Source organism: Petromyzon marinus, chromosome 29 (assembly GCF_048934315.1).
Source record: "Petromyzon marinus isolate PM22_M1 ecotype Great Lakes invasive population chromosome 29, UKy_Petmar_22M1.pri1.0, whole genome shotgun sequence".
Classification (NCBI taxonomy): Eukaryota; Metazoa; Chordata; class Hyperoartia; order Petromyzontiformes; family Petromyzontidae; genus Petromyzon; species Petromyzon marinus.
This window is the reverse complement of record NC_133695.1, coordinates 4,862,116-4,885,030: the sequence shown is the minus strand read 5'-3', so window position 1 is coordinate 4,885,030 and position 22,915 is coordinate 4,862,116. Positions and strand designations below refer to the sequence as shown.

The 22,915-nt window shown below is 50.7% G+C and overlaps 1 protein-coding gene across 3 annotated transcripts in view; it reads right to left on the bottom strand.

Annotated features, from left to right (window-relative positions):
* Positions 1-299: 299 nt before the first annotated feature.
* LOC116947077 (mitochondrial import receptor subunit TOM20 homolog) overlaps positions 300-22,915 on the bottom strand; it is a 29,036-nt gene continuing 6,420 nt past the window's right edge. Inside the window, exons 4-6 of one of the 3 annotated variants that reach the window (XM_032962489.2) lie at positions 22,558-22,700; positions 21,901-21,980; positions 300-9,029 (exon numbers count right to left, since the gene is read on the bottom strand). In XM_032962489.2, coding sequence (XP_032818380.2) covers positions 9,005-9,029; positions 21,901-21,980; positions 22,558-22,700 — 248 coding nt within the window. In that variant the 3' untranslated portion in view covers positions 300-9,004. The other 2 variants (XM_032962491.2, XM_032962490.2) reach the window with 2 other exon arrangements.

Below are 22,915 nucleotides of genomic sequence, written 5' to 3'. Positions count from 1 at the left end.
CGGGAAATCAAACCCCAATCTAAAACTAAATCGCCATATCAGCCGGAATGTGTCCGATCTCGCCAGATCTCAGAAGCTAAGCAGAATTTGGGCCTGGCTTAGTGATTGGATGGGCGACCGCCATATGAGTAAGTGCTAGAGGCTGCTGCTTGGGAGGGGGGCTACATCGTGGGCAGTAGAAAAGCAATGCAGCAGAAACCCACTGTTGTCCTGTACTTCTATGTCCACCCAACCCCTCACACCAACCAACAATGACCGTTGTGGTGAAGTGCAATAAAATAACCCCCACGACCCGAAGCGCCTTCGTCCAGTAGTGAATTTATTTTACAAAGGAATGTACACGTAGCATTTGTGCGTACAGAAACACGTGTGGGTGAAATAAAATGAGACCGTTCACCGTATGCGTGTATGTTAAACTTCCTACGTACCGTACATATGCAACCGTGCTAATCGGAGGTGCACCACTTTCACGAGGGGGCCCGGCACGGCACACGAGGGGGTCGGTGGCCAGCATCACTCCCCGCCGCCTTTGCACATCGCACCAAGTACTCATTTGAGGCTGAGTCGACCTAGGGGGAGGCCCAGGACCGGTTCAGATAATCGTCACCGGTGTTGGCCGTGAGCGGGAATTCAAACTCGGGTCGCAGGGTTCGTAGCGCGGCGTAGCGCTAACCGCACCTCCGATTAGCACGGTTGGCCTCGTACGGCGCGAAACAAGTTCAATATGCGTGCGGACATAACCCAATGCACTACCACCCCTCCTAGTCGTTGCACGATTCGCACTCACATCCACCGCGGTGGCTAGGAGACGTTAACTCCCCCGCGTGGTATGCAGGAGGTCGTGGGTTCGATCCTGAGTCAGACGCCTGCTGTTGTATATTTGGAGTTTGCGGTGTCTCTCTCTCCTCGTGGTCGCGTGGATTTTTCTCCGGGTCCTCTGTTTTTTCCCCTCCACATTTAGAATCAACGTCACGGCGTTTAGAGAATTTGGCTGCCGTACATTTCCACGTGATAAGCCACTTTGTTGGTGCTATCATTTGTGATAGCCAAGTCCGCTTCTGAAAAACAGTCACATAGCTCAGTGGGCCTTAGCTGGTAAAATAAAAAAAATTATCGTAAAAAAATAAAGTTTCTTGTTGTATCCTTCCCAAGTGCTCTGTTTTGTTAACGACTTAAGCGCACGTCACCGCAGACGTGGTAACAGAAACGCGGGGAAGTTGTCACCCGCTGCAGCTCAATGGAAGATAGCCATTTCATTTAAATTGACTCTCGTTCGGCGGAAATAATAAAACGAGATACAATCTAAACCCACCCGAACACTTACCCCAAAAGTCACCACACTGCCCGTACATGCTGCACCCAGTCTTCATATATACCCCCCCCACACACACAATAGTGTGATGTTATCACCTGCATCATTGTGTCGTTTCCGTCGTCATTCCAATGTATATCATCATATAAAAAAACAAATGTGGGAGTGGAGCGGTGGTGCAGTGGTTACAGCACTGCACTCTAAACTCGACAGTCTTCAAAGTGCGATTTGCAGCCACGGCTGACATCTCAGGGGCGAGTGACATCTCCTACCACTTCGTCCACCAACCCGCTTTGACCAGCATGGTGAAGAAGTACGGCCAACCCAACCCCATGACCGACAGAGGTGCCGGGGAAGGCCTCACCCAGCCGTGCCGTGGATTGGTCGTGGCCAATGGGCCGGCAATCTGCCGCGTGCGGTGACTCTTCAAGGACTGCGTCGTGACGTCATTCGTTAAAGGGCCACCGTCACGTGTTCGCCACGCAGTGTGCGCTGCGGCTGTTGAAAAACAGGGTGCTTCAAATAAATGTTAACACTTACATTGGACTATCATTTTTAATGGGGAAAAGAATGGATGCCGATACACTGTAACGTGATAACAAATGTATCTTAATAGCTTCAAAAAGTAAATCTCCACTTCCATAATAGAGTTTTTTTTCGGGTTAGATTGCGTAAATATGTGCCGTTAAACCCGACACCACCCGACACAGCCAACTAGTAATGGTTGTCACGTAAACAGAACGTGGCCAATTCGTCACTAGTACAGCACTAGTGTATAGTGTAGTGTATAGTGTAGTGTATAGTAGTGTAGTGCATAGTGGTGTAGTGTATAGTGGTGTAGTGTATAGTGTAGTGTATAGTGGTGTAGTGTATAGTGGTATAGTGTATAGTAGTGTATAGTGGTGTAGTGTATAGTGGTGTAGTGTATAGTGGTGTAGTGTATAGTGGTGTAGTGTATAGTGGTGTAGTGTATAGTAGTGGTGTATAGTAGTGTATAGTACAGCAACACCGGTGTGTTGGGGAGCCAAGCCACAACATTTACAATCTGAGTACGACGTTTCGCCAGCAATTACAACCGGCTTCATCAGGCGACAGCCAGATTTGTCTCCACTTGTTCGCCATCATCGTCAACGCGTGGCCTGGAATCTTCTCCTGGTGATCTCCAGAGCCCGGAGGTAGCAGCACATGTCACGTGGTTATTGTTGCAACATTCTCAGAAGTGTTAACATGTTTCTGAAGCACCCTGTATTTAGGTTTGGGGGGGGGGGTTACCGATTTCGGAAAAAAAATGTCTCTTTCTTGTTATCGTTGTTACCGACCCCTGACCATGTCGAGGATGATGATTGCTTTTATTTATTTATTACGAATACATTGCAAGGAACTTCCCTGCATTTCACGCGGGCCAGCCAGGCGGAATAACACGAGGATGTTAGGGTTGGCTGGACGGTGTGGGGGGGGGGGTATTAATTAGGGTTAGGGTGGGGGGTGGATGGAGAGGGGGTAATGGAGGTCTGGGGTTCTGGAGGGGATGGGGGGATAAGGTGGGGGGGGGGGGTAAGACGGAGGGGGCGCGCTACGAACCCGGCGACCCGAGTTCAATTCCTGCTCACGGCCAACACCGGTGACGATTATTTGAACCGGTCCTGGGCCTCCCCTACGTCGTCTCAACCTCAAATGAAAAACCTGCTGCGGTGTGTAAACATCGCAACGAGGGTGACAAAAGCGGTCAAGCGTGGTGTTGGCACAACCACCCTCTAGTGCGCCGTGCCGGGTTTCGTGGATGGTGCTCGTTAACATCACTTGCCGCAACAGTCTGTTAAGGTTACAAGGGGGATCTTTGTCTTTGCTTGTCTTTGGGGGTTACGGTGGGGGGGGGGGGGGGATGGTTGCACGGGTCAGAACGGAGGCGGGGGCGGGGAGATGTTCAGCAAAACACAACTAGCACGTGGCGTATGCCCACTGCTTGTGTGAGCAAACATGTGAGTCTCTGGGTCTCTGTGTGAGTCTCTGGGTCTCTATGTGAGTCTATGGGTCTCTATGTGAGTCTCTGGGTCTCTGTGTGAGTCTATGGGTCTCTGTGTGAGTCTATGGGTCTCTGTGTGAGTCTGTGGGTCTCTGTGTGAGTCTATGGGTCTCTGTGTGAGTCTGTGGGTCTCTGTGTGAGTCTATGGGTCTCTGTGTGAGTCTATGGGTCTCTGTGTGAGTCTGTGGGTCTCTGTGTGAGTCTATGGGTCTCTGTGTGAGTCTGTGGGTCTCTGTGTGAGTCTATGGGTCTCTGTGTGAGTCTATGGGTCTCTGTGTGAGTCTGTGGGTCTCTGTGTGAGTCTATGAGTCTCTGTGTGAGTCTGTGGGTCTCTATGTGAGTCTGTGGGTCTCTGTGTGAGTCTGTGGGTCTCTACGTGAGTCTGTGGATCTCTATGTGAGTCTCTGGGTCTCTGTGTGAGTCTCTGGGTCTCTGTGTGAGTCTCTGGGTCTCTGTGTGAGTCTATGGGTCTCTGTGTGAGTCTATGGGTCTCTGTGTGAGTCTGTGGGTCTCTGTGTGAGTCTATGGGTCTCTGTGTGAGTCTGTGGGTCTCTGTGTGAGTCTATGGGTCTCTGTGTGAGTCTATGGGTCTCTGTGTGAGTCTGTGGGTCTCTGTGTGAGTCTATGGGTCTCTGTGTGAGTCTGTGGGTCTCTGTGTGAGTCTATGGGTCTCTGTGTGAGTCTATGGGTCTCTGTGTGAGTCTGTGGGTCTCTGTGTGAGTCTATGAGTCTCTGTGTGAGTCTGTGGGTCTCTATGTGAGTCTGTGGGTCTCTGTGTGAGTCTGTGGGTCTCTACGTGAGTCTGTGGATCTCTATGTGAGTCTCTGGGTCTCTGTGTGAGTCTCTGGGTCTCTGTGTGAGTCTCTGGGTCTCTGTGTGAGTCTCTGGGTCTCTGTGTGAGTCTCTGGGTCTCTGTGTGAGTCTATGGGTCTCTGTGTGAGTCTATGGGTCTCTATGTGAGTCTATGGGCCTCTATGTGAGTCTATGGGTCTCTGTGTGAGTCTCTGGGTCTCTGTGTGAGTCTCTGGGTCTCTGTGTGAGTCTGTAAGTCTCTGTGTGAGTCTCTGGGTCTCTGTATGAGTCTGTGGGTCTCTATGTTAGTCTGTGGGTCTCTATGTGAGTCTCTGGGTCTCTGTGTGAGTCTGTGGGTCTCTGTGTGAGTCTGTGGGTCTCTATGTGAGTCTGGGGTCTCTGTGTGAGTCTCTGGATCTCTGTGTGAGTCTCTGGGTCTCTGTGTGAGTCTCTGGGTCTCTGTGTGAGTCTCTGGGTCTCTGTGTGAGTCTCTGGGTCTCTGTTTGAGTCTATGGGTCTCTGTGTGAGTCTATGGGTCTCTATGTGAGTCTATGGGTCTCTGTGTGAGTCTCTGGGTCTCTGTGTGAGTCTCTGGGTCTCTGTGTGAGTCTGTGAGTCTCTGTGTGAGTCTCTGGGTCTCTGTATGAGTCTGTGGGTCTCTATGTTAGTCTGTGGGTCTCTATGTGAGTCTCTGGGTCTCTGTGTGAGTCTGTGGGTCTCTGTGTGAGTCTGTGGGTCTCTATTTGAGTCTGTGGGTCTCTGTGTGAGTCTCTGGATCTCTGTGTGAGTCTCTGGGTCTCTGTGTGAGTCTCTGGGTCTCTGTGTGAGTCTCTGGGTCTCTGTGTGAGTCTCTGGGTCTCTGTGTGAGTCTCTGGGTCTCTACGTGAGTCTCTGGGTCTCTGTGTGAGTCTGGGTCTCTACGTGAGTCTGTGGGTCTCTGTATGAGTCTGTGGGTCTCTACGTGAGTCTGTGGGTCTCTATGTGAGTCTGTGGATCTCTATGTGAGTCTGTGGGTCTCTGTGTGAGTCTGTGGGTCTCTGTGTGAGTCTATGAGTCTCTGTGTGAGTCTGTGGGTCTCTATGTGAGTCTGTGGGTCTCTGTGTGAGTCTGTGGGTCTCTACGTGAGTCTGTGGATCTCTATGTGAGTCTCTGGGTCTCTGTGTGAGTCTCTGGGTCTCTGTGTGAGTCTCTGGGTCTCTGTGTGAGTCTCTGGGTCTCTGTGTGAGTCTCTGGGTCTCTGTGTGAGTCTATGGGTCTCTATGTGAGTCTATGGGTCTCTATGTGAGTCTATGGGTCTCTGTGTGAGTCTCTGGGTCTCTGTGTGAGTCTCTGGGTCTCTGTGTGAGTCTGTAAGTCTCTGTGTGAGTCTCTGGGTCTCTGTATGAGTCTGTGGGTCTCTATGTGAGTCTCTGGGTCTCTATGTGAGTCTCTGGGTCTCTGTGTGAGTCTGTGGGTCTCTGTGTGAGTCTGTGGGTCTCTATGTGAGTCTGGGGTCTCTGTGTGAGTCTCTGGATCTCTGTGTGAGTCTCTGGGTCTCTGTGTGAGTCTCTGGGTCTCTGTGTGAGTCTCTGGGTCTCTGTGTGAGTCTCTGGGTCTCTGTTTGAGTCTATGGGCCTCTGTGTGAGTCTATGGGTCTCTATGTGAGTCTATGGGTCTCTGTGTGAGTCTCTGGGTCTCTGTGTGAGTCTCTGGGTCTCTGTGTGAGTCTGTGAGTCTCTGTGTGAGTCTCTGGGTCTCTGTATGAGTCTGTGGGTCTCTATGTTAGTCTGTGGGTCTCTATGTGAGTCTCTGGGTCTCTGTGTGAGTCTGTGGGTCTCTGTGTGAGTCTGTGGGTCTCTATGTGAGTCTGTGGGTCTCTGTGTGAGTTTCTGGATCTCTGTGTGAGTCTCTGGGTCTCTGTGTGAGTCTCTGGGTCTCTGTGTGAGTCTCTGGGTCTCTGTGTGAGTCTCTGGGTCTCTGTGTGAGTCTCTGGGCCTCTACGTGAGTCTCTGGGTCTCTGTGTGAGTCTGGGTCTCTACGTGAGTCTGTGGGTCTCTGTATGAGTCTGTGGGTCTCTACGTGAGTCTGTGGGTCTCTATGTGAGTCTGTGGATCTCTATGTGAGTCTGTGGGTCTCTATGTGAGTCTGTGGGTCTCTATGTGAGTCTGTGGGTCTCTATGTGAGTCTGTGGGTCTCTGTATGAGTCTGTGGGTCTCTGTATGAGTCTGTAGGTCTCTGTATGAGTCTGTGGGTCTCTGTGTGAGTCTGTGGGTCTCTACGTGAGTCTGTGGGTCCCTATCTGAGTCTCTGGCTTTCTGTATGAGTCTGTGGGTCTCTGTATGAGTCTTTGAGTCTCTATGTGAGTCTGGGTCTCTACGTGAGTCTGTGGATCTCTATGTGAGTCTGTGGGTCTTTATGTGAGTCTCTGGGTCTCTGTGTGAGTCTGTGGGTCTCTATGAGAGTCTATGGGTCTCTATGTGAGTCTATGGGTCTCTGTGCCAGTCTGTGAGTCTCTATGCGAGTCTGTGAGTCTCTATGTGAGTCTATGGGTCTCTATGTGAGTCTATGGGTCTCTACGTGAGTCTGTGAGTCTCTATGTCAGTCTGTGGGTCTCTGTATGAGTCTGTGGGTCTCTATGTTAGTCTGTGGGTCTCTATGTGAGTCTCTGGGTCTCTGTGTGAGTCTGTGGGTCTCTGTGTGAGTCTGTGGGTCTCTATGTGAGTCTGTGGGTCTCTGTGTGAGTCTCTGGATCTCTGTGTGAGTCTCTGGGTCTCTGTGTGAGTCTCTGGGTCTCTGTGTGAGTCTCTGGGTCTCTGTGTGAGTCTCTGGGTCTCTACGTGAGTCTCTGGGTCTCTGTGTGAGTCTGTGGGTCTCTACGTGAGTCTGTGGGTCTCTATGTGAGTCTGTGGATCTCTATGTGAGTCTGTGGGTCTCTATGTGAGTCTGTGGGTCTCTATGTGAGTCTGTGGGTCTCTATGTGAGTCTGTGGGTCTCTGTATGAGTCTGTGGGTCTCTGTATGAGTCTGTAGGTCTCTGTATGAGTCTGTGGGTCTCTGTGTGAGTCTGTGGGTCTCTACGTGAGTCTGTGGGTCCCTATGTGAGTCTCTGGCTTTCTGTATGAGTCTGTGGGTCTCTGTATAAGTCTTTGAGTCTCTATGTGAGTCTGGGTCTCTACGTGAGTCTGTGGATCTCTATGTGAGTCTGTGGGTCTTTATGTGAGTCTCTGGGTCTCTGTGTGAGTCTGTGGGTCTCTATGAGAGTCTATGGGTCTCTATGTGAGTCTATGGGTCTCTGTGCGAGTCTGTGAGTCTCTATGCGAGTCTGTGAGTCTCTATGTGAGTCTATGGGTCTCTATGTGAGTCTATGGGTCTCTACGTGAGTCTGTGAGTCTCTATGTCAGTCTGTGGGACTCTATGTGAGTCTGTGAGTCTGTATGTGAGTCTGTGAGTCTCTATGTGAGTCTATGGGTCTCTACGTGAGTCTGTGGGTCTCTATATCAGTCTGTGGGTCTCTGTATGAGTCTGTGGGTCTCTGTATGAGTCTGTGGGTCTCTGTATGAGTCTTTGAGTCTCTATGTGAGTCTGGGTCTCTACGTGAGTCTGTGGATCTCTATGTGAGTCTGTGGGTCTTTATGTGAGTCTCTGGGTCTCTGTGTGAGTCTGTGGGTCTCTATGAGAGTCTATGGGTCTCTATGTAAGTCTATGGGTCTCTGTGCCAGTCTGTGAGTCTCTATGCGAGTCTGTGAGTCTCTATGTGAGTCTATGGGTCTCTATGTGAGTCTATGGGTCTCTACGTGAGTCTGTGAGTCTCTATGTCAGTCTGTGGGTCTCTGTATGAGTCTGTGGGTCTCTATGTTAGTCTGTGGGTCTCTATGTGAGTCTCTGGGCCTCTGTGTGAGTCTGTGGGTCTCTGTGTGAGTCTGTGGGTCTCTATGTGAGTCTGTGGGTCTCTGTGTGAGTCTCTGGATCTCTGTGTGAGTCTCTGGGTCTCTGTGTGAGTCTCTGGGTCTCTGTGTGAGTCTCTGGGTCTCTGTGTGAGTCTCTGGGTCTCTACGTGAGTCTCTGGGTCTCTGTGTGAGTCTGGGTCTCTACGTGAGTCTGTGGGTCTCTGTATGAGTCTGTGGGTCTCTACGTGAGTCTGTGGGTCTCTATGTGAGTCTGTGGATCTCTATGTGAGTCTGTGGGTCTCTATGTGAGTCTGTGGGTCTCTATGTGAGTCTGTGGGTCTCTATGTGAGTCTGTGGGTCTCTGTATGAGTCTGTGGGTCTCTGTATGAGTCTGTAGGTCTCTGTATGAGTCTGTGGGTCTCTGTGTGAGTCTGTGGGTCTCTACGTGAGTCTGTGGGTCCCTATGTGAGTCTCTGGCTTTCTGTATGAGTCTGTGGGTCTCTGTATGAGTCTTTGAGTCTCTATGTGAGTCTGGGTCTCTACGTGAGTCTGTGGATCTCTATGTGAGTCTGTGGGTCTTTATGTGAGTCTCTGGGTCTCTGTGTGAGTCTGTGGGTCTCTATGAGAGTCTATGGGTCTCTATGTGAGTCTATGGGTCTCTGTGCGAGTCTGTGAGTCTCTATGTGAGTCTATGGGTCTCTATGTGAGTCTATGGGTCTCTACGTGAGTCTGTGGGTCTCTATATCAGTCTGTGGGTCTCTGTATGAGTCTGTGGGTCTCTGTATGAGTCTGTGGGTCTCTGTATGAGTCTGTGGGTCTCTATGTGAGTCTGTGGGTCTCTGCGTGAGTCTGTGGGTCACTACGCGAGTGAGCGTGTGGGTCTATGCGAGTTCCTCAACGAGTCCAGCTGAGCCTGGAAACCCCGAGGTGGACTCCGAAGCCTCCTCAACCTGGAGCCACGGACCACTCCTGCAGGGGGCGAGGGTTGCCACCTTCTGATTTTCTCAGGACGTCACCTCTGTTTTTCGAAACTTGTCCTGTGAAGTAAAAAAAAATGTTGCCACTTGCGTAATCATGATAAAGAGTAACAATGCACCGCTCACGACAATGCATTCACACGCAATCGCTCTCACCCTTCTCGCGGGTGCTGTGAGACACAGTACTCTTCTTCCCACGACATGTCCCACGTTTTTGTTGTACCTCGGAGGTGGCAAAGCCTTTTATAGCTGGGCCACTTCAACCACTTCGCGTGGGTCGCGCACCGCGATATGACAACCCCGGCAACCCGAGTTTGACTCCCCTACCTGAGCTCGTGGGTGGGGGTGGAGGTCTTTAACCTTCAATGCAGCAGCGGTTTGACAAACTAAGTAAAAAATAAAATATTTGCATTTTACCAGGTAAGGCCGTTTGAGTCATAGAGGTCTTTTTCAGAAGCGACCCGGCCACAATTAATAGCTCACAGAAATGGCCTATCAAGTGGAAATATATAGCAGGCAAATATTCTAAATGCATGTTGATTCTAAATCGGAGGGCCCAGAGAAAAATCCACGCGACCACGGGGAGAGAGACACCGCAAACTTCAAATATACAGCAGCAGGCGTCAGGGTCGGCATCGAACCCAAGGCTTCCTGCATACCAGGCGAGGTAGTTAACATCTCCTAGCCACCGTGATGCCCTACAAGGCGGGGGGTGAGTGTAAGGGGGAGGGGGGTTATAAAAACAAATGACTTAATTACGAATGTAGGTTTAAGACAAGGGACAGGAACCTCTCTGATTAGACACGGCCCTGTTTGTTGACGCATCCTTAGCGAGAGGGGGGGTGGTGAGTCGGCCGCGTATTTGTACAGCTTTAATTGCCCGACCTAAAGCCAAGGCGATAATCAGCCGGCGTTTAATTAATCGCGGCGAAATGGGCCGCGAGAGCTCTCGGGGGGGGGGGGGGGGGGGGATACAATCTCTTCTCGAATAGTATTTATTTAACTTTTTTTTGTTCACGCTCGCTCCTACACTATCCTTGCGCATGATGGCGGCAGCGATGTGGTTCAGGAGCAAGATGCCAACCAATGTCGAGCTCTACTGCTGTTGCTGCTGCTGGCCACGACGAGAGGGCTTCAGCACACACACACAGAGAGAGAGAGTTCGTGTCGTTTCGCTGTTCCTCCTCCTCCTCCTCCGTTGAGGAAGCGCAGACCACAATGGGTTTACTGCGCGGTCCATAGCTTGGGATGCACGACCACAGTCGCACTCGTGTGGCTTGTGTCTCAAACGTATCTCTATGGGTCTCTATCTCGGTCTCTCTATAGGCATCTCTACGTATCGTATAGTTTTGCTATTCCTCCTCTGTCGAGGGAGCGCAGACTACAGTGGGTTGAGTTTATGCTTCCTAGTTTGGGTTGCATGGGGCCAAAATCGCACTACTGCGGCATGTCTTGAATGTATCTCTATGGGTCTCTATGTCACTCTATCTCTGTGGATCTCTGTGGATCTCGATGTGTCTCTCTGGGTTTGACTGCATGGCCCACAGTTGGCACGTCGCAGTAGCACCGCCGGTGGCTCGTGTCTTTAATTTTCCATTGGTGAAGGAGATGCGGTGAAACATCGGCCTGGTGGTGGCCGTGATGTTCTGATGATGCGGTTGATGGTTCCACCAGTGTCCTCGAGGCGGCGATTGTTCCATGCATAATCCAAATCGAATCTTTTTTTTTTGCAGTGGAAATGCTCCAATGTGGGCACATTTGGAGTGTGACGCCGACACCCAATGGGGACGCCCTTTTCGAATGTGGTCACGGGACCTTTAACGTCCACCGTGACCGAAGCAGACGGCGCGTGGTATCTCCCCGTTAACACCGCACAACCGCAGTAGCAACCAGGGAGGCCCGCTGGATTCGGACCGCGAACGTCTGCTGCTACAACGAGAAGCGGCGAACGCGCCACCGCTGGGACCATGCCACTGCCCTGATGTCATCGTCATCATCATAATCGTCATTGCGATCATAGTTGTCGCCGTCGTAATTATCATTTGTTATGTACGAGTATATATGTTGATGCATGTATCCGTACAATAGGTTTGTGAGGTTAGATCGCGTAAATATGTGTCGTTAAACCCGCCACCACCAGGCACAGCCAAACTAGTATGTACGTTGAACTTCTTTCGCACCGTACGTAGCCAACCGTGCCGATCGGAGGCAAGATATTAATAATCATCATCATCAGTAGCAGCCATTGTCGATCCACTGCTGGATGAAGACCTGCGATGCCACAATCCATCTCGCTCCGGTACACGAATTGATCGAATTGCTCCGTCTCCGCCGTGGTCGTCCTCTTCGGGCGCTCTCTCCCTCTCTCCGAACAAACCCGTCAATTTATATTTGATGGAGACACAGCGAGACGCAGATAGGATTTAGAGAACCTCAACGTATAACACTGATTGGATTATCTCTGATGGATTATATTGATTTTCCCCTACCCGCCCTGTGATCCAATGGAGACGGAGTGGCTCGCGTATTAGGGACATCTGGGAATGACAACACCAGGGACATGGAATGTGGCGTGCAGGGGAGTTACGCTTCGAACAACACACGAACACGTGTCAGAGGCACACACAGCCTCTGTGCATTATGCAAAAGAAAAATTAAAAGTTCCTTGAAGAACTGGATTGTGGGCCAGAATCATAATGTTTATTTCTCCTGGAGGATTTGAGTCATCTTAGTGCTTACAATTGGTGCTGAATTAAATCGAAATCGTGTTGGAGATTCTGTTTGACTTTAGCTTGGAGATTTACATGATACTCGCATTGACAGTGTCATCAGCAAATAGATTTAATTCTGAGTGATTTAAGTTGAGTCCGAGCTTGTTCAAATATATCACAATATATTTCAGCCAATCTGACTGACTGATAGTGGCAGCGATGCAGCGATAAGACGACTACCGTAGGCCGGTTTCGCCATAATTAGGGTTCATCAGCAGCAGCACAGTATCGTTACCAATGTACTCACAGAGGACTGCAATGCACTTGTTCAGGAAGTGCTGATGGGGAGTTTTTTTTTTTTGCAGAACGCACAGAGGGGCTGAGAGTGCTTTTTATTCTACACGTTTCTCTAATTAGCTCTCGAAAGCTCATGTAGCGAGAGCTATGGGATTATGACGACGATTATGTTGATGATGGTGACTTAAAAACGTCACCCCGATGGTTGTTCACTCGGAGGAAGGGGGCAGCTCCGTCAACAACAACAACAACAACAACCGCCATTCGCCACTAAATTGCGGCGACGTCACATCGGCGCATGTGCCAGGCCAGGTGCACTTTGAGGCCACGGGCAGTGTCGAACACCCATCAACAACCCCCGTCGCCTCCGCGGCTCCACAACTCCTCTGTCCAACCCCCACTACCTCCCCCTCCCCCCACTACCTCCCCCTCCCCCCACTACCTCCCCCCACTACCTCCCCCCACTACCTCCCCCTCCCCCCACCCCACAGTTGTAAATTCCCACATTGTGCCCCACGCTTTGTGCGAAGGGCGCGCGGCATCTGCGAGTTGCACGCGTCTATACAAACCCCATCCTCCATCACCCCCCCATCACCCTGTGCTCATAAAGCATGGCACGCACGCACACACACACACATACGCGCACACATACAAAGACAAAGATGCCCCGTATAGCCTTTACATCATTTTGGGGCACGTGCTGTCAGCGAGCTCCTACGAAGGGCGGAAGGGCACACGACGGGATGAGTGGCCAGCAACCTCGCCCGGCCGGCTTTTGTCTCGCTCGTGGCGATGTTTACACGCCAACGAACTTATTTGGGTATGAGACTACCTAGGGGAGGCCCAGTACTGGGTTCAGATAATTGTCGCCGGTGTTGAGTTGTGAGCGGGAATCGAACTCGGGACTCCGGGTTCATAGCGCAGCGCAGCGCTAACGATGCACTAACGCTCCCCGGTAACTTACACACACGTATACAAGAATATCTTGATTTGAAGCTTTCGTGGCTGCAGGAATCCACACCCTCTGGTTTTTTCGCTAAAGTCACGGAGGTATAAATGAAATAAATCACGACGTTTCGGGCGAAACACAAGCGTCCGTCATCAGGTGGGAAAGTGATGTATTTTATACCTACGTGACTTTACCGAAAGAACCAAAGAGTATATACAAGAATACTTTTACATGCATGTATTCGCAAACACATGTGGATACGTGCACACACACACGCACGTACATACATATCTATGCAAATGACATAGGCAAACAAATACACAATCCATACCGCACATACAAAAACAACGGCTGAAAGACCATACTTCACCACGCCGAGTCAGGAGTGCGGTCCGATGAAAGGGCCCAGGATCGGATATTTAGTCGGCACTGATGTTAGCTGTGGCCGGGATCGTAACGCAGTGCGCTAACCCCTCCGCTACCTCCACCCAACTCAGTGGCGCTAACCCCTCCGCTACCTCCACCCAACTCAGTGGCGCTAACCCCTCCGCTACCTCCACCCAACTCAGTGGCGCTAACCCCTCCGCTACCTCCACCCAACTCCCCCCAACCCCGGATCACACAAAGACAAAGATCCCCTCCCCGCGCTTCGCGAAGCCTACAACAGGCTGCTGGGGGGAGCAGGGGGGGGGCGAGTGCTGTTTGTGAACAGCACCCAGAAACAGGCCGGCACGGCACACGAGGGGGTGGATGGGTGGCATCAGCATTCGGGAGACACGTTACTAACTCACACACAAGACAAATATCCCCCGTATAGCCTTAACAGACTGTAGGGGCAAGTGCTGTTACCGAGTAGCACCTATGAAAGCCGGCACGGCACACGAGGGGGTGGGTGGCCAGCACAACGCCCGGCCGCCTTTGTCTCCCTAGTGGCGAGGTTTACACATCGCACCGGGTACTAATTTGAGGCTGAGGTGACCTAGGGGAGGCCCAGGACCGGTTCAGATAATCGCCAGGTTCGTAGCGCAGCGCGCTAACCGCTACACTGCCGCTCCCCACAACACTGACACACACACATACACTGACACACACATTCAATGACACACACACACACACACATTCAATGACACACACACACTGACGCACACACGTACTTGGTCCCTGATCCCGGTCTCTGTTCAGGCCACACATCTGTCGCCCTGTCTGATGAAAGGACTGCTGGCACGCGGCGCATATGGCAGGCACGAGCACGCGCGCGTGTGCGCGTGCAAATATGTGGGGGGGGGCGGTGGCGCAGTGGTTAGCGCACTGCCGGGCGAGACCGGCGACCGTGTTGCTATTCACAGGCGTGGTGCTGGCCACCGACCCCCACGCGTGCCGTGCCGGCCTTCATCGGTGCTCGCTCACAGCACTTGCCCCAACAGTCTGTTAAGGCTACACGGGAGGGTTATTTGTCTCCGTGCGTACGTGCGCAGTTGGAGGCAGTCGCCCTCCAGCAACAACGGAGGGCGGAGGAGCGACGCTCACAACAACGAGCGGAGCGCCGGGTGGATAAAAGCGCAACGAGTTGGCACAGTAGGGGGGCACAGGCGGTGCATCGGCCCAGTCGTCTCAGTCAGTCGACCCGTGGCACTTGGCTGGGTCTGCCCCGTGACCTCCTGCCGGCGGGCGTTCGACGCTTCACGTGGCCTTAACGGGCACCTAGCCTGGCACAAGCGCCGTGGTGACGTCACCGCCACTTAGTGGCGTTGTTGTCGTGCAAATGTGGGGGTGAGCGGTGGCGCAAGTGGTTAGCGCACTGCAGTGCGAAATCGGCGGCGACCCGTGGTTCTTTTCCCAGCCCATGCGAAATCAGTGGACCTGGTGCTGGGCCTCATCTAGGTGGACTTGGCCTTACATGAATATACTGGAGAGACAAAGGCGGTTGGGCGTGGTGCTGGGCATGTACCCTCCTCGTGTGCCGTGTCGGCCTTAATAGGTGCTCGCTAATAACGCTTGCTTCAGGCTGCCGTCAATATCTACATTGTCTTATGGTTGTTATTGTTTGACTTGCATCCCACTGGGATTTTTGCACACAGCGTTGAAATGCGGTGTTTTTTTCTGGAAGACTTTTGCTGTTTTTTCCAGGATTTTTCTGTTGCGTGCAATCACTTTAAGATGTTTTTTGTTCAAGTTTTTGTTTTGTTGCGGTTGCATCCGAGTCAAGAGCCGCATGGCTCACAGGGTTATACCTGATAAATGAAACTGAAACTATCAGCACCACCACCACTATAACTACCTCCATCATTACCATCATCATACCTGCCATCCTCGAACCCGACTCGATCTGACAAAGTCCATCAACCTTGATCACCATCTCTACCATCTGCACCACCAACCCCAGTCACGCCACCGTCAACAAAAATTACCACCACTCTGGGCCCGGCTCTGCCACCGCTTTCACTACCCCCGCCACTATCACCGCGCACGTCACTCGTCACCGTAACCATTGTTCACACCACGAACACCACACTCGCCTCGACCACCGAACCACCACTGCAACCACAACCACCGCCTACAACACGGTTTCACACGCCACAGTTATCACCGCCTCCATCGTCACTGCTAACACCATCCTCACGAACGCCACACTCCCCTGCAACTAACTTTACGACTACCAATCAACCACCGCCACACCTCTAAACCACCACCTACGATATTACCGTGACAAAAAACCCTACGCTTCAAGCAAGACACCAACACGTGTAAAAGTCAGGTATGAAAACCATCAGCATTTCCTGTAGAAGTGCATTGTGGTCCTCTTGTCTTAGGACACCAATCAAAAATAAAGTACCAAATGTAAAATACTGCAGCAGCAGCGGTGAAGTGATACGACAAATTGTTGACCGGTTTTCATGCTAATTAGGACTCATCGACACGGTATCGCCACCATTGCTCACTGCTGCAAAGTCTGCCTCTGGGAACCATATATGTGCATTCACACTTTTTTCTTCTTTGGTTCTTTCGGTAAAGTCACGTTGAATGAGAATAAAATAATAAAATAAAACAATAACATTTTCACGACGTTTCGGCCACAACACAAGTGGCCTTCTTCAGGTGAAAGGATCAAACCTGTTGGGACGACAGAGCTACAATGAACGCTGTTAAGATTCGCAGCGTCTTTTAAGCTGGTTGAGAGAAGTGAGGTACCTTGACAAAGGGGGTTTACATATCAAACAGGAGAATTTAGCATTGAAACAGTTGAGGGATTAGCTTGTGACTGGTCACAGAAATAGCTATGTTAAAGTCAAAGCCTACACATCCACAGAGGCATCTAGTGCATGGACGCCAAAGGGGCTGCAACAACTCAACTATAATACAGTAAACCGATCATACAGTAAACGATAGTGCATTCACACTATGGAGCCCATTAGCCTGGATCATGCAATTTGCTAAGCGACAAGAAAACCTCCATCATTATAACAGAACAATAGTGCAGGGAAACCACGTCCTGTCTCGTATGGATACCGAGTTGATATCATTTGAATTGACACGGTGACTATCAAAAAAAAAGTCCGAAATGCCAACAATTGTACGACTTACAGTAATACTATTCGAATAACTTTTCCATTCATTTTATCCAGAAACGCGTTACCGAGTCCCAGGACTCTACTACAAGGGGACTACGATACATTGGGGATGTTTGGCCATGAATTCCATGAGTAATGAGAGTTTGGATTTCGATTTAAAGCTTTCGTGACTGCAAGGATTCATCTTCTTTGGTTCTTTCGGTAAAGTCACAATTGAAGCTCTGTCGTCCCGACAGTCCTGTTCTTTTACCTGAAGAAGGCTACTTGTGTTGTGGCCGAAACGTCGTGAGAATTGTATTGTCTTGTTTTATTTTATTATTTTATTCTCATTCTACGTGACTTTACCGAAAGAACCAAAGAAAATGAGAGTTTGGCTTCATGTGGGAGGAAACTGGAGACCCCGAAGAAGAGACCCATCACGTAATACGACGGGGGTGACACACAAATCTCAAGATTCCATTGGTGTACTGCCATCATGGGAAAACTGCCCACACATAAATGCACGTTCACGTGTTTTATTGAATACAGTGTTCAACCAAAGGCAGACATAGCGCACACACACACACGTGGCCACTTGTATTCATTGTCATGCTAGCATCACAAATAATCGAATAACCAGGGTTTGATTTCAGCCGTTTCTGCCCGCGTAGGTAACCAGGAATATACATTCCCGTCACCGGCACGCAACATCCCGTATGCATCTCGCAGTGGCTGTGGCTACTCATCACGTGCCACCGACTCGAGTTTACCCAGCGCCTTTGGCAAAAAAAAAACATTCCGTGAGAAATGTTTACGCCCTGTAAAATAAATCAAATTACGTGATATTATATTTAAAAAAAAAACACAAAGAGAATTGCCATGAGAACCTACAATCTATGATTCGGTTCAAAAGTCCGATTTAGAAATGGCCTTTACGGTGAAAGATTGGGATGTTTTTGGCCAATACCAGTTACAGTTTGTGGTTTTTCTTTTTGAGCTACGGGAGGATACTGGGAGAGCTCGGAGGAAACCCACGCAGACAGAAGAATACAGCAGTCCCTCGCTCACCGCGGGGGGTTAGGTTCCTGAAGACCCCCGTGGTAGGCAAGACCGCGGTTGATAAGACGAAAGACGCATGGGATATATGGGGGTGAGGGGGACCGTGGCCGCGGTCAGAATCGTCATGGCTTAACTTGCCCCTTTAACTAAACACCTAATAAATAACGTTGGCATTATAAAACATAAATAAACATTACAACTTTAAATACCTTTAATATTAATGACAATGAGGTAATGGGGGGGGGGAGGGGTGGTTAGGAGGAGGAGGGGCTCAACCTCCCGCCCCTCCTTTATGATTTAAAATGTATTAAAATAAATTTGACTATTTTTATTTTGTTAGTTTTTTGCTCTTATTTTCATTTTTTTTTATTATTTGTAAAAAAAAATTCTATCTACGCGACTTTACCGAAAGAACCGAGAATGTGACCTCCCTCCCCTCTTCCTCCGAGCCACAGACACACCACGCTCACCTTCACCACTCGCTGCACGCTTCGGGTCCACGATCACAGTGCTGCTGTATCAACGCGAGAGTGGTTCGATGCGACACGGACTACGTGCCGCGAGAATTACAACGCAAGGACAACAAAACAGACGGACAGCAGCCGCTCGGCTGCACAGCGTCACGCACTCGCAATGTGATGCTGTGACGGAACGATGTATTGTATTATTACACACCCCATGTGTCTTCGTTAACAACGCGCGTTTACCCGTGGACACGCACATTTCCAGGCCCGCGGTGGGAACACTGGAATACAAATAATAAACCCGTGTACACATGAAACCGCGGCTGGCAAATCCGAGTTTGGTGAGGGATTCCTGTATACAAACTCCGCACAGAAAGGCACCCGAGTCGGGAAGCGAACCCAGGGGCTTCGTGCTGAGGCACGAACGTTATCCCCACCCTGCCATTCAAATTATTCGCCCCCAAAATCACGATTCAAATGTCACAACGCAGGATCGTGATTTGACTTGGGAATTGTTTTTAAAAGACGTTTAAACAGTGCGGTGTGTAGCGGCCTCTAGTGGCCAGCGGAGACACGCGAACCTAATGCACGCAACACAGACATTGCACAGGCACGCGAACAAACTCACCACCTTAACATAATTCCGTGCAGATTGTGCACGGGGAATGACAATGTCACCTTGGCATGCAAAGCATGCTGGGGTTTAAGTTAAGTGCCGCCGCTGAGGAGATGTTCGCGTAAATACTAAGCTTTTGAGGAATGAAAAAACAAAAACGAACCAATCCGTTTACCTCCTAAACCACACAGGTCGCAAGATCATCAATGTAATCACCGCCGTGGACAGGAGCACGCTGGCAGTCTGCATCGCAGTCTTGAAAGAAACTTGATAACCCACAACATCGCACGGTGCAAAAAGTATCAAGGCATTTTTTATGGGCAGGCAGATTGAAGTGGATGAAAATAGCGATCAAGTTCTGTGAGGATTACGATGTAAAGTGAACAATCAAACGTGGGTTCGAAGGTGAGTTCTAATCGATGGGAACGCCTTAACGAGGACATTAACTTGGCATGATGCCATACCTGTCAACCCCTTATCAGTGCCTATCTTATTACAGGCCAATTCAGACCTTATTGGTCATTCTTGATTTATTGGTCATATCGTGCCTTTATAAATCTCAACGTTCATCCTATTAAGTCCAACCACAAGGGAGAAACAGACTTTTTTTGCCCTTATTGTACAAGAATACGGATAAACCGTATGGATTGGCAGGTATGTAATGCACAGTGCATTATAAGTCGGGAGGGGGGGGGAGATGTTAGAAATCAGAACAAATTGTCTGAAACTATAAAAAACACGTTGAAGAAGAGACTATAACTGAAGATGATGCTCGCATAGAATCGCTTGAAAATGTGATGTTACCAATGATTATTTCATTTTTGTTAGAGCTGCTCTCCTATATGCCTGGGCATCTCAGCACGTGTGCAAGGGCACCCCCAGTAGCAGCTGTCCCTGTGCAGTACAGCTTTACTCACACACCTGGCCTGCAAGCGGGATATTAGTCTGCCAATAAGGGGGGGGGGGCAATGATTATTGCTGTATGGTCTAGCCTAGGGGCACCCCCAGTGGCAGCTGCCCCTGTGCGGCACAGCGTGACTCACACACCTGGTCCGCAAGCGGGGAATTAAGTCTGCCAGTAGGGGGAAGCGAGGGTCAGTGCTGCTGCTGTGTAATCCTGATACATTTGTGGTGTAATTTTCGAATTAAGCAAAATTGGCAAGCGTGGGTTATCAGCAATTTCAAGGCCACTTCTCATTACACAAATGAACGACGACAAAAACATTGGTCAAACAACTTCGGTAAGAACCTTCTAAAATAAATATATATTTATATTGTAAGTCGAGGCTCCTTTGGTTAAATAAAGGACTTACTAGTTTAACTAATTCACTAAAAAAATATATACACCATAAACTAACACTGCATTTCTCATATTTAAGTTATAATACTGCCCATCTCGTGGGGAGTGGTGATGCAGCGGTTCAAGCACCACACTTACAAAAACCTGCGACCTGAGTTTGATTACTGGCTACAGCTTACCGTCAGTGGCGAGTGAGTGGGAGGGCAGGGGGGTGGCAGGGGTGGGGGGATAGGTTCCGTCATGTCTCGCCACTGACAATATCCGTGGCTGGGAATTGTAACTCGGGCCGCCTGGTTTACAGCGAGGTGCGCGGACCACGACACCGCCGTTCCGTAAACCTCAACCACTGCCATTAAATATGCGAATCTGTGGCAAGTTGCACACGACAGCTGAACCTGAATTTATCCTTAATTTTTAATTTAAAGCAGGATATTTAATCGACAGCGTCCAAGCATGTTTGGTCGACCGTTTCCGCTGACGTTTAAAACTAAATTTCTCCCAAATGTGTATCCCGGTTGTGCCATCCGCGTCATGTTACATGACGAAGGATCCGATCAGATCCCGCAGAGCAGTGCAGCTTTCTGCGTTAGAGAATGGCCCACGGAAGCAGATACCACAGAGCTACCTCTGAGATCCCTGCAACACTCTGATGTACAAAGCAGGGAGCGGCACGTTCCACCTGCTCTGCTACCAAGAGTAGTGTTTGTCACGCAACAGTCAAACCGATGCGTTTCATTCTCAGCAATGGAATGTATCCCAAAGTGCAGAACCAAATATAACGCGACGGGTTCTTTTGCGCGGACACTGGTGACCGGGCTGAGACCATCAACTCGCTGCACTCGAGAAACTGGTTTCACCATAGTCTGGTGTCACCATAGTCTGGTGTCACCATAGTCTGGTGTCACCACAGTCTGGTGTCACCACAGTCTGGTGTCACCACAGTCTGGTGTCACCACAGTCTGGTGTCACCACAGTCTGGTGTCACCATAGTCTGGTTCACCATAGTCTGGTGTCACCATAGTCTGGTGTCACCATAGTCTGGTGTCACCATAGTCTGGTGTCACCATAGTCTGGTGTCACCATAATCTGGTGTCACCACAGTCTGGTGTCACCACAGGCTGGTGTCACCACAGTCTGGTGTCACCACAGTCTGGTGTCACCATAGTCTGGTGTCACCACAGTCTGGTGTCACCATAGTCTGGTGTCACCATAGTCTGGTTCACCATAGTCTGGTGTCACCATAGTCTGGTGTCACCATAGTCTGGTGTCACCATAGTCTGGTGTCACCACTGTCTGGTGTCACCACTGTCTGGTGTCACCATAGTCTGGTGTCACCATAGTCTGGTGTCACCATAGTCTGGTGTCACCATAGTCTGGTGTCACCATAGTCTGGTGTCACCATAGTCTGGTGTCACCATAGTCTGGTGTCACCAAAGTCTGGTGTCACCACAGTCTGGTGTCACCACAGTCTGGTGTCACCATAGTCTGGTGTCACCATAGTCTGGTGTCACCAGTCTGGTGTCACCACTGTCTGGTGTCACCATAGTCTGGTGTCACCATAGTCTGGTGTCACCAAAGTCTGGTTTCACCATAGTCTGGTGTCACCATAGTCTGGTGTCACCATAGTCTGGTGTCACCATAGTCTGGTGTCACCATAGTCTGGTGTCGCCATAGTCTGGTTTCATAGTCGGCGACTGAAACCTGGATTCGAACCCAGGATGTCAGCCATCCCAGCTCAATACTCTCATCTCAAAGCCATCAGGGGCCACCTCGTCCCACCTCGTCCCTAAGAGAATTAAGACTCGGGAACACCGAAGAAAAACAAAAAGTGGCACCGCCAGCGAGTCATCGGCGCTTCTGTTGCGGCGAAAGGGCCTCATTTCAGCCAGGTGGACGACACGCCACGGAACACCACATCCAGTTTACCCACACTATGGCTTTGCCGATTATTCACGCAGCCTACCCGCAAGGCTAATCGGCGACCTACCGAAAAATATTCGGCGAGAAACGACACCGTGCATGTGCCATCGCTTCCCATCGGTGTCCGTCTCCCAGAAGCTGCGAAGGCTACGGGGGGGGGGGGGGGCGGCGGGGGAAGAGGGGAGCACAAAGATGCTGAAGGCCCAGCGGTCGATGGACGACGGTCGGTGGCGGGTGCGGCCCCTCGTCACTCCACGTCGTCCTCCGCCAGGTTCTGGGACGATGTCATTCTCAGAGTCGGCTGCTGGAATCGGAGCACAGAAGCACCTACGATCAGCGCGGTTGGCTACGCACGGTGCGGCGCGACAGAAGTCCAACGTACGTACTTGCAAACAGAGGCACGGTTTGCCAAGATATCAGTTTTCACGAAAACGATACCACACGAGTTAAAATTTCACACGGCGTGGCGATCTGGAGAGCAGTTTCCCGTAACTTTGTAATTCAGAGTTGATAAACGCCACTGGCCGATGCGCTGCGTTGAACATCAACACTGGGGAGACAAAGGCGGCCGGGCGTAGCACTGGCCACACCAACCCCCCATCGTGTATCGGCCTCCATAGGTGCTACTCGATAACAGCACACCGTGCGTGTTCAAGGCTACACGGGGGGGGTTGGGGGATCTTCGTCTTTGTGCGTGTGCCCACGTGTTGCGTGCGGGTGATACCGAGCCGGTCATGGGCAGGTTCTGCAGCAGCATTTGGAAGACGGTGGGCGACAGCGTCTGCTGCAGCACCTGCATCAGCTGCAGCGGCTTATTGCAGACGGCCACGGCGTTCGTCAGGTGCTGCACCGCTTGCTCCAACTCACCTGGGGAGGCACAACGCAACGCGCGCGGCAACGCAGGCTCGCTCGCACGCACGCACACACGTACGCTCGCACACACGCATGCACGCATGCACGTACGCACGCACACATGCATGCTCGCACGCACGCATGCACGCGCAGGCACGCGCAGGTACGCGCAGGCACGCGCAGGCACAAAGACATTACTCACATGCGCCACCACACAAAGACAAAAATCC